The 11,829-nt window shown below is 32.3% G+C and overlaps 1 protein-coding gene across 2 annotated transcripts; it reads left to right on the top strand.

The window, feature by feature from the left end:
- The first annotated feature begins 1,031 nt into the window (after positions 1–1,031).
- LOC124938019 (mitogen-activated protein kinase kinase kinase 1-like) lies at positions 1,032–10,524 on the top strand. 2 transcript variants are annotated; one of them, XM_047478378.1, is made up of 9 exons: positions 1,032–2,188; positions 2,612–2,696; positions 2,787–2,849; positions 4,308–4,465; positions 7,196–7,268; positions 7,360–7,419; positions 7,587–7,697; positions 7,813–8,067; positions 9,968–10,524. In XM_047478378.1, the coding sequence occupies exons 1-8, from the start codon at positions 1,161–1,163 to the stop codon at positions 8,020–8,022; spliced, it is 1,788 nt and encodes a 595-aa protein (XP_047334334.1). In that variant the 5' UTR covers positions 1,032–1,160; the 3' UTR covers positions 8,023–8,067; positions 9,968–10,524. The 2 variants fall into 2 exon arrangements, with proteins under 2 accessions (XP_047334334.1, XP_047334333.1); XM_047478377.1 differs by having other exon boundaries at positions 9,939–10,524.
- The last annotated feature ends 1,305 nt before the right edge of the window (positions 10,525–11,829 follow it).

The raw sequence follows: 11,829 nt of genomic DNA, 5'->3' as shown, positions 1-11,829 counted from the left end.
ATAATATTTGTTAACCTACCAAGGTAGCACAATTGTAAAAATCGTCTTAAAAGACCAAGAGATTGATTCCACTTATAACGTTTTGAGTCACGATGGTGGTGGGTTTGATATGTAAGTTCTCATTAATTAAATTTATATATATATATATATATATTATATTTCATTTTTTTATGTAAATAATAACAAAATAGAATATTAGAAAGTGACGTGATATATTAACCATCGGGAAATTTGAGCAGATGACCCACTGATAGGGTGAATAACCAATTGTGCGGGTGGATAATTTAAATAGCGCTGGTGACCCTCTTTATTTAATGACAATTGTACCATTGCATAACGCAACCGAATTTTTTTTTCGTCTCGCGATTGCGTGACGCAACTGGAGTTGCATGACGCGATTGTGTAACGCAACTGGGGCATTTTCGTCCAAAAAAATTCATAATTAAAATTTTTTGAAAAATAAAATAAAATTGCGTCACGCAACTGGGGCATTTTCGTCCAAAAATATTAAAAGAGGTCACCAACGCTATTTAAATTATCCACCCGCATTTTCCGCATTTCACCCTGTTTTTAGGGTCATTTTGCTCAAATTCCCCTAACCATCTTCCTTCCAAAGAGAATCAAACACTAGTAATGTTAATAATCATGGTTGAGTAAATTACATTACGTCAATATTAATATTAATGATAATGATTATCTACTTTTAATTTAACAACACACTTCAATTAATCATATTCATTCTTATTTTACATATTTATCAATTTAATTTCTTTCATTATTATCTTTTTTAGACTAATAATTTCTTTTAAGTGATATTTTTTATGATAATTGAGTAAATGAAATTATTTTAAAACTTTCAACCCAACTAATTTTATTGTGTAGAATGAGAATGAAACAAAGTTAAATGATTTTGTTGCTAATTATGTAAACTCTTTAATTTTGGATGTTTGAATGCGTCATCATCAACATTTGAAAAATAAAAAATAGTGTGACCTATTCTCTCTCTCCATAGTCTAAAGTGTATGTTCTTATTTTATTCTGTACAGGTGAGAATGGTCAATGGAAAAGGGAGGCGCTGCAAGCAATTCCGAGTATTCCTCATGGTACATGGCTGCTGCGTATGTGCTTAAGGATATAGAGTAGATGATCATGATCATGATATGATGAGTGAGAAGCAGAGTAAGACGCTTCGTCGGAGTAACGCCCTCAAGGATATTTACTACGAAGATTCACCATCGTCTCTCACCTCGTCCTTTGACGATCGTTTCAGACGGGTGACAGGGGTGCCCGATCTATACTCGAACGTTGACCGGAATAGCTTTCGAATTGAAGGCGTTGAGGGAGAATTCGACCGGATTTGTCAATCTTTGGGACTCTCTGGACCGGAGGACTTTGCAATCCCGCCGGCAGATTGGGAGGCTTGCAAGGCCCGTTCGTCCTCCGATCATTATCCTAGCCCTAGCCCTAGGTTTCAACTTCTCCAGGGCATTGGGGATAAGGAATCAGCTGAACAGGGTTTATCAGGTGCATCCGAAGCTAGATTGAGTATTACCCATGGTGAGTATGTCCATGAAATTGAACGTTCCGAGTCGTCGTGTTCAGGTACGTCTCTAGTTGTTAGCGATAGTAAGTTAGATCAGATTAGGGAAGTCGATATGCTGTCTACTGAAGTGACTATTTCGAGGAATCCAATGAGCGTAAGATCTCATAGGAATAGTAGAAATAGCATAAAAGGTGATCGCCCTCCAGAGCTTGCTCCTCCTCCTCCTCCTCCTCCGGTGATATTGCTTAGTGCTCGGGATAAGTTGAGCTCATCTTGGGACAACATAAAGTCCTTTGCTCCTGAAGTTGATGAGGATATGAGCTCGTCATCTGTTCGATTAGATGAAGTTAGAAGAGTAAACAGTTATGATGAGCAACCTGATCGGCAAGTCATTGATGAACATGCTGCAGAAATAACATTGGTTAGGCAAAATATTGCCAGTTCAGTTCCAGAATGTTGCTCGGATTCATCTAAGGAAGATAATGATAATGATGAGAACGAGAATGTTTCCTTTCATATGATTTCCAAACCAGTGTATTATTATAATTCACCGAACAGAAAATTCAAGCCAAGTATCACTACTTGGCAGAAGGGGGAATTTCTGGGCAGTGGATCATTTGGAACAGTTTACGAAGGCTTCACCGAGTAAGTATCCGATGCTTATCTTTTGCTTAAAAGCTCATTCTTCCAACACTGTCAGATATTTGTTTTATCTTTAGCTGATTTTTTGTGTTAAATAAAAATAGGTAGTGAAGTCAAGGTTTTATTAAGTCCAATATTCAATAAACTTATTAGAAGTAAGGCCCATTAATAAATGTATGCCTAGGCAATATTATGAGCTGTAATGCTATAAGTATTATGACATTGTTTGTATCCGAAAATGTTGATGTAAGTATTCTGTTTTACTCATCTCGGATTCTCTCTTTCCCTCCTTGCAATTCTCTGTTACCTCACTTTCTTCTTCATTGATATTGTTACACTTTTCTACAAAGTATTAAGTTAATGGAAATGTGAAATGTATTAGCAAAAACTTAATTAGTGCCTTCTGTTTCCTTTTACTTTCTGCAGAGATGGGTTCTTTTTTGCTGTCAAGGAGGTTTCTCTACTCGATCAAGGAAGCCAGGGCAAGCAAAGTATTTACCAACTTGAACAGGTGAGATGATATGTGTACATGTGCTGGTGGAGTATTAATTCTTTATAGGTGTAATGCCATTATATTAATTATTATTAGTTTTTGCTTCAGGAAATTTTACTTCTAAGTCAGTTCAAACATGAGAATATAGTTCAATATCTTGGAACATACAAGGTATGTCATTCTTCTCCGTCTACCCAAAATTTTGGTATCAATTTTTGTTACTGGTTATTCTATTAATTCAAAATTATCAAGAAATCTTCAATTTGCAAGGTAAACAAATCTTTGGGTCAATGTTGAGAATATGATAATAAATTGTGTTGTTTTTTTATTGAATGGTCACGCCCTTTAAATACCTAATACAAATGTGATTCAACGATAGAGTATCTCTTCCTAAAATCATGGAATAATGGTCTAGGACAATTATTTTTAATCTCTTAAAAGATAATTCTTATGCAGATAATTATCCTCAATACTTGTACAAGTTATTTGGATTTATCCAACAAATCCGAATATTCCTCTAAATATAAACCTTGATATCATTCGACACTACCCCTCAAGGTGATTGTCTAAATTATACATGCCCAAATTTGCAACCCATTTCTTCGAACCTTGCCCATACGAGTACTTTGGTTAGGATGTTTGCATTATGTGCGGAAGTTGGTATGTAGGAAGTTGTATCTTCTATTTTCTATATTTTCCAAAATGAAAAGTATTTTTATATCCATGTGTTTTGTCTGGCCATAAGGGACATGATTTTTAACTATACACTTAGCAGACTCGTTACATAGTACTTGGATTGGATAGCTTTCATGTACACCAAACAATTTGTAAAAAATCATTTTCAAATTGACCTCGATTTCCTTAAGTCCATAATTCAAATTAGCAAACCCTTACTAGCTCTATTAGAACATCAAACAATCCTCTAAAGTAGCAGTAAATTCAATTTCCAACAGGGCCAGCAGAAGAAATTTATTCAGCTTACTTCAGTATCAAATTCTATTTTCTCTTTTGTATATAATATCCTAGTTGTTTATAATGTAATCTCATCTCAAATATATAAAATTCAGTGAGTTTCTTTCTTCATCCTTCAATAGGAAGCTCACACTATATTGACTATCTACTTGTTCCCTAACCACACCTCCAGGCATGAGAAAGTGTAGGTTGTTATACTTTTGGAACTGGGTCTTAATATTTTCCGTGTAGCTTTTTTTTAAGGTGTTGGCTTTTCTATTCAGGTTTTCTTAATTATTTTTTATGCAATTTAGGCATTTCTATTTTCCATGTGGATCATGAAATTTTTATTTCCACTTGTGTTATAGGTTTCGTGGGGTATTTTAACCTAATTTCTGCTACATATACTATTATGAGGCTTTCAAGAAGAGGATTTAGTTTGACAAGATTAATTTGGTAGGGTTATTTGTTTGAATGTGGTAGTGCTCTTAAGGTTTAATATTATAAAAAGATAATTTAAAATTGAATTTTATCTTTGTAGGTAAAGTACTACTCTCTTTTATTGTCCTAACAGGCTGAGCAGAAATTCATATTGTTTATTTATTTATTTATCTTGCAATTAACTGGAGGATGTTAATCTCTTATTGAACTTTTTGTGCTAAATGGATCTTTTTCCAGGATGATAGCAAACTTTACATCTTCCTTGAGCTTGTTACAAAAGGTTCTCTTGGAAGACTCTACCAAAAGTATGATCTACGTGACTCTCAGGTCTCGGCATACACAAGACAAATTCTCAGTGGTTTAAATTATCTTCATCAGCGGAATGTCATTCACAGGTGACCCGAATTTCTTTAACTTTGGACAACTTTTAGGCTAAAGGAAAATTTTGCTCGATATTCTACATTTGTGATGGTTATGATCCTCTGGCCTTAGTTTTCTTCTGGCATCAGATTGGTATTGAACACCTATTTCTCTTTATCTAGTTTAGAATTATATATAATAAAAGAACTGGGTGCTCTCTAACAAAATACTTTCATGGGTTTAAAGTGTTTTGAATCTTTTAACAGTTCCATTTTCTTTGTGTTTGACTTTGAAGAGTCACTTGCATTCGATGACTTTTTTTATCGTTGGAAAGATTGCACATGGACCATGTACGATATTTCATCAGAGTTTGCTTTTCTACGTTAACAGTTTTCTTTCATTCAGGGCGTTTAAAACCCTCGTGAACAGAATTTAGTACCTGTACTTTATCAAAATCAACAATACATGCACAATAGTTTTATGATAGAATGAGACAATCAAATATAGGATGCACGATGATCTGAATCTTTTCTTGAAAACAATTGGGATGTCAAGAGTATCATTCCAACATATTCCATAACAAACCTTGAACCTTTAGTGATTCATACGTTATCGACTCCTCTTGGTGGAGGAGGTACCATTGATTGTCGCTGGTGTGTTATAGCTGGAGCAGGGGGCGCCTGAAGGAAAATATCAGCAAAAAGTGACTTAATCACTGGAGGTAAATATGAAACAAGCATTTAAACTTCACGAGTGGTGGAAATTCGTTGAAGTGTTGTTGCTGGAAGTGCAAAGCTTGCTGACTGCCCGCAAGATGCATGTGTAAGTTTATTGAGCCCTCCTCTAATGGCTACTCCGACCATTAGCAAAGGCAGCGGATTTCTATCGAATTGTAACCTAATGCTCTTATACTTCGAACAATATGAGAATGAGAAGAGATTGAAGAATAATTTTCTCATTTCTTTAATAAGGTAAACACTCATGCAACTACATGTAAAAAGCAAATAAGCAAAATTAATAAGAGTGCAACAAGTTGGCTTGTGGTATATGCTAATAGTTCACTTGTGAGGTTTTCCACTAGTTAACCTGTGAGGCTGGGAATTGTCTAGATTGATATTTTCACAATAAATAACTGCTATATCTGCTTCTAACTACTAACTACCTATTAATATTAATACTTTTTACTATTCTAATACACATATCTATCATGATGAACTACACCTTAATAGATATTGGAGAGCCTTAAGGGTGATTAAAAGCCACAATAGAATCCCATAATTCAAGCGTGAGATCTAAGTCCCATACTTTAACCATCCATCAGGCTCGATGCCCGCATTGGTTGGCTGTGCACTAGCCCTCCTACCCTGGACAAACACTACAATTTTGCTGTCATCACTAGTGAGACGCACTAGACTGGATCTGATACCAATTGATATGGGATGAAAAAAGAAAAATCTTTAGCAAGAGATAAGACACTACAAATGATTCCTATAAAGAAGAAAGGAAGAGAAAAAATCCTTGAGAAGATTCAATCCATAATTCATCACTTATTACATGTGGATCTCTTTTTTAATACTATTATAGATAACCGTTTAAATTTTTCACCATATGAGCTAGGAATTTCATCAGAGCTATGATACTAAACCTTAAACTATAATTATGTAATATATCTTGAAATTCAATGAACAAGAATCTAGAATTTAGAATGAAGAGAAGATAAGAATCAATGGGGGAGAGATAGAACCCTAACTAATAGAGTGAATACAATGAGAAGAATAAGAAGATAGAGAGAAGTTCATCTTGAGAGATTTCTCCAATAATGTCTTGTGTGTTTTCTGCCGACCAGGATCTCTCCCTTATATACTCTTCAGCTACCATAATCAATTTCCCGTCAATCTCACATTTTTGGCTACTATCTTATTAATAATTATTTATTTTCATATAAATAATTATTTATTCTCAATTAATTAAATATTTCATATTTTGGCTAACTGCCTTATTAATGACGATTACGTCTACCCATCAGCTTATTTTAGGGTTAAGAAACCTAACCCTAATAATCCTCGTAACAGATACTATATGAGTTGCTGCAGAAGAACAGATGTAGGTTTTTGTACTTTTTATGAATTGTATGCCATTACACCCAATGATTATATATACACAATGCTTTCCTTAATTGGAATCTCAACCTAATAAATTAATGGAGATCACAATGTAATCAAATAATATTATATTAGTCATTCTTTTAAATTAGTACCATGTAACTGTAATTATATTTTCCATATTCTACAATTTGTACAAGCTAAACAATACCGTAGATTACCCTTGACAAATATCACAGAGGTCATGCTTTCATACCATCGGTCACTTGACCTCTACTTATGCATGATATGGTGGTTTGTGTCAAGGGAATGATATACCAATTAATTTGTCTTGCACAAATCCGTTCCAAAGACGATCTTATGGATGTTCCCTCATTGTTGATGCTACTGTTCTGATACACTGTTGGATTTTTCCCTTGAGGTGTACATATATATGCATTTTTGAAATTGGGGTCTCAGCCTGTATTTTACTATTCAATAAGGATAGTTTGGAAATAATAAACACAACAAGAAGAAATTGCTCAATAGAGCATTTCTTACATTATAGAGACCCGAAAGTATACTTTACAAAGGAATGATATAAACAGACTTTTAACCATGATTGAAAATATTATACCTATACTCTGTCTCTGATATTCAGTTTTTGCTTGGTGATTTATTCAGGGATATTAAAAGTGCAAACATATTGGTAGATGCAAGTGGAGCTGTAAAACTTGCAGATTTCGGATTGGCCAAAGTTCCGTCTTGATAATTTATAGTGCCTTTTTTATTTTACGTTAGATTTTGAGGTACCTTTGCCTAACTGCCTGTATTCTGGATCTTACCAGGCAACGAAGCTAAATGATGTAAAATCCTGTAAAGGAACTGTGTTCTGGATGGCTCCAGAGGTTTGTCTCTCTTTTTTCATTACATACACAACCTACTACCACAAAACCTTTGCTAATTTGCTTTTCAGTGATACTGTTTGGAGGATTTTCTTACTAACCTTTTGAGAGGTACTGAGGTACAATGCAATGATGCCTATATATAAGCGAGAGGCCTTTTTTATTCACAGGTAGTTAATAGGAGAAATACTGGATATGGGCTTGCAGCTGATATATGGAGCCTCGGTTGTACTGTATTGGAGATGTTAACTCGTCAGATTCCTTATTCTCATCTCGAAGGGGTATGCATCATATGCAATATTACAAATAGGCATTTCTATACTTTTCTCTCTCTTTCATATCGTTTTGGGTTTAGTTGTGGTATTCTTCTAAGGAGGTGTTCATGCTCTATGACAGATGCAAGCCTTGTTCAGGATAGGGAAGGGTGAACTTCCTCTTATTCCTAGTTCCTTGTCAAATGATGCACAAGATTTTATAGGAAAATGCTTGCAAGTCAACCCGGATCATCGGCCTACTGCCTCTCAGCTAATGGACCATCCATTTATTAAGAGGTCACGGTCAAATTCAGATTCAGCATCTCCCCATCATAACCGTACAAAATCATAGAAGCTCTCATGCACTCTCACGGTTGCTGGAAGCATTAAATTTAAGGTACATCACATTTTCATTTACATGCAGATCTCGTTCTCCTGTTACCTCTGATTTTTGATAATTGGTATATCATTCATAAAGCCATTTGCACAGGATGCACTGCGCTTTCACTTGCCCAAATGTTCATCTTTATCACTCCTCTATGCCATATCGATAAAAAATTCACTTTAAGCTTCTTTGGTTGTATTATTAACATTATTTCTTATTGTTTCCCTTAAAAAAGAATTAAGACAAACATATATTGTCATTAGGTTATATGGCTTACACATAGGTTATATCATAGTTGTTAATAGCGTCAAAGCTGCTCATGGGCTATAGCGTAGAGCGAATAGCATAGCGAGGGTTATTTGAAAATAAAGCGTAAAAAAACATGTAAATATCAAAAATAAAAAACATAACAAAAATATAAGTTCAAAACATAAAACCGTCCATTCTTAAACTAGAAAAAAGTTCAAAACATAATCTAATTTCATTGTCATCATTTTCTTCATCAAGATCGAGATCATCTTCTTCATTTGAAATTGCATAATGCTCGACATCATTCTCTTATTCACTTTTTTTATGAAATCAAATTGATCTTCTCATCTAAAAGATCAAATGTGTTAGATTTTCCTATTAATCTTTTCCCCTAGACTTAGATGCGATTGCCTTCGAGCTTCTTAAAAGTGTAGATGAAGTTGTATTTGAAGTCCCTATGGATTTCCTCAATGTATAAGGAGTTTCATCAACTCCAACAATATCGGCTACATCTTGCCAAGTTAAATCATCAAATTCATCACCATTATGAACAAAGTCATGCTCTTCTTCATTTAGTATCCCTATCAACCATTCGTTGTCATAATCTGGTTCACTTAATATGATAAAATTGATGATATCACGATAGCAATAAGAATAGAAAAGAAATGTGGAAAGAGAAAAGAAGAGGAAGCGGAAAAGGCTAGAGAGAAAAACAATAAGAGAAGAAGAAGAAGCGTGCAAAAAAGAAAAGAGGCAAAAGAAAATTTGAAACTTAAATAAGTGAGAAAATTTTGGGGAGATGAAAAATATAGGAGATAGAAATTAATATTAATTTTTTTTCAAAAAAGTGTCGTATTTTGGGGCAATAGCTTCATCTCTATATGAGCTACAACGACAAAAGCGTGTTATTGCAAACTGCATAGCCTATTGCGCCTTTTAGCTACATATAGTCGCTATAGCTAGCGCTACGCTCGCTATTGACAACTATGGGTTATATAACTTAGGCCTTGTTCTCTTTGGGTTATTTGAAAAATCCAAATAAAATCAATTTTCCAATCAATCACTTCTCAACAATCACATAACTCATTTCATTAATCAAAATACTAAAATACCCTCTATTTTAAATTATTATTTTTTATTTTATTTATATATATCAATACCCTTTAAGTCATTTTACCAAAAATAATCATCACTTTCTCAAAATCATCACCAATCATTATTATTTTCTCCCTCTAAGTTTTTTAAAAAACCTCAATCCGAACAAGCCCTTATAGATTGTTGTTTTTGCTTTCAGTTTGAAATACTCAGGTTGAGTATTCTCCTTTTCATTTTTTCTGCGTGTACTTATGGCTTTCATTTTTATCATCAAATTTTTGTACCATTTTTTTTTTAAAAAGACAAGCATGTATCTTTACCTAATTTGAACACTAGAAAATGCTGGATAATCAACTAACTCTTTTTTCACTTTTGCAATCTAGTTGTCTCCTTTTAATATTTCATTAAGCACTATAAGATTTCTTCTTATTAATTATAAAGCAAATTAATCTCTTGAGCATTTTATTACGTTGATGTTTATTTATATGAATCTTAATTAATAGAAGCTAAGAATTTTCCTTGCTTATTCAACAATGCAGAATTCAATACCAATTCCTGTAATTTACAGCATATTCAAAAGCGTCATGCAGCAACGTGGTATTTGATTCTTCCAGGATGATTTTATTGGGGAGTTCATTTTACCGTCATTACCATGGGTTGTGTTGTTCACAATGTGAAACTTAAGAAGTTCAAAACTATCATTATGCATGTAAGGTTTTACAATAAAAAAAATGAGTAGTCCTTCCTATACATTGAAGTCTCCTTGTAGTCTTATATAATTAAGCTTTAGAGCCTTCTTTCTTGTATTCATGCTGAAACATGAAAGAGATGAATGCTTATATACAAGACAGGTCTTCATGCTCTCTATATGGGCTACAAGAGATTATGTAAAATACTAGAATATCCTTTAACATAAACCTCATATAAAGACATATTAAGCCTAAGGGTTTAATTTTAGAAGGGAGGGATTTGGCTAAAATGGAAATGAGGGGTTTGATTTATTTTGTGTTTTCTTTTCTTTGATCATCATATAGGAGATAATAGGGGCCTGTAAGCTTTGTTTTGAAAATATTGTAAATAATTATAATATTTTACTGTGTATGAATTAATTACTATATTAGCTTATTCACTTGTGTGGTAGCTTTATTTTATTGATTTTTCTGTTAGATGTTAAAAATTGTTTCTGGATTATTATGTACACCACGTATCATCAAGTTGTTGGAAAAGCTCTTTAGTACACCATGGCAAACTTTATATTGGTCAAATGAATGCAGCGAGACTCTCAACTGTTGTTGTGTTCTATGGACCATGTGATTTGAAGTGTAGTTTTGGATTATTTTATTTGTTTCCTAACAGTTATATATATTTATATATTTTTATATATATATATATATATATATTTATTTATTTATTATGCATTAAACAAAGTTAGAAGTGTGAAGATATTGTGTTTAAGCACAAATTAGTTCGCAATATAGCTAAAAGTTCTAGGATTATGTTTTGTGTTTAAATTAGTTCAAAATAATTTAACTTCAGTAAATAGGATAAATAATTTAATGATTTTTTTAAAATTATATATATATTATGCATTAAACAAAGTTAGAAGTGTGAAGATATTGTGTTTAAGCACAATTTAGTTCGCAATATAGCTAAAAGTTCATAGGATTATGTTTTGTGTTTAAATTAGTTCAAAATAATTTAACTTCAGTAAATAGGATAAATAATTTAATGAGTTTTTTAAAATTTTATATATATATTATGCATTAAACAAAGTTAGAAGTGTGAAGATATTGTGTTTAAGCACAAATTAGTTCGCAATATAGTTAAAAGTTCATAGGATTATGTTTTGTGTTTAAATTAGTTCAAAATAATTTAACTTCAGTCAATAGGATAAATAATTTAATGAGTTTTTTGAAATTATATATATATATATATATATATATATATATATATATATATATATATATATATATATATATATATATATATATATTATGCATTAAACAAAGTTAGAAGTGTGAAGATATTGTGTTTAAGCACAAATTAGTTGGTAATATATTTAAAAGTTCATATGATTATGTTTTGTGTTTAAATTAGTTCAAAATAATTAACTTCAATAAATAGGATAAATAATTTAATGAGTTTTTTAAAATGGAATCTTTTGAATTTTTATGTAATTCAAATGCTGAATTGTCAAATTGTTTTTATTTATTTGGGTAAGTTTGGGGTTTGGTACTCTTCTTTTAAATTTCACCATTTGAGATTCTTTATTGTTAAAGTTGTACAAATTAATGTTTTATTTTAACGATTTTTAATGTCGTAAATTTATATCTATGTGATATTGTTTATAAAAAAGTTTACATCGTGATATGTCATTATTTTTATATATATATATATTTAAAAAAACTGAAATTAGTGTTTTTTAAATAT

Source organism: Impatiens glandulifera, chromosome 5 (assembly GCF_907164915.1).
Source record: "Impatiens glandulifera chromosome 5, dImpGla2.1, whole genome shotgun sequence".
NCBI classification, from domain to species: domain Eukaryota; kingdom Viridiplantae; phylum Streptophyta; class Magnoliopsida; order Ericales; family Balsaminaceae; genus Impatiens; species Impatiens glandulifera.
Note: the sequence above shows the minus strand (reverse complement) of the source record. Positions and strands in the feature narration are given on the sequence as shown.

Coding starts and splice junctions, on each gene's coding strand:
- LOC124938019 (XM_047478378.1), top strand. CDS start 1,161: ATGATGAGTGAGAAGCAGAGTAAGACGCTTCGTCGGAGTAACGCCCTC. Junction 2,189..2,611: donor GTTTACGAAGGCTTCACCGA/GTAAGTATCCGA, acceptor TACTTTCTGCAG/AGATGGGTTCTTTTTTGCTG. Junction 7,269..7,359: donor CAGATTTCGGATTGGCCAAA/GTTCCGTCTTGA, acceptor GGATCTTACCAG/GCAACGAAGCTAAATGATGT.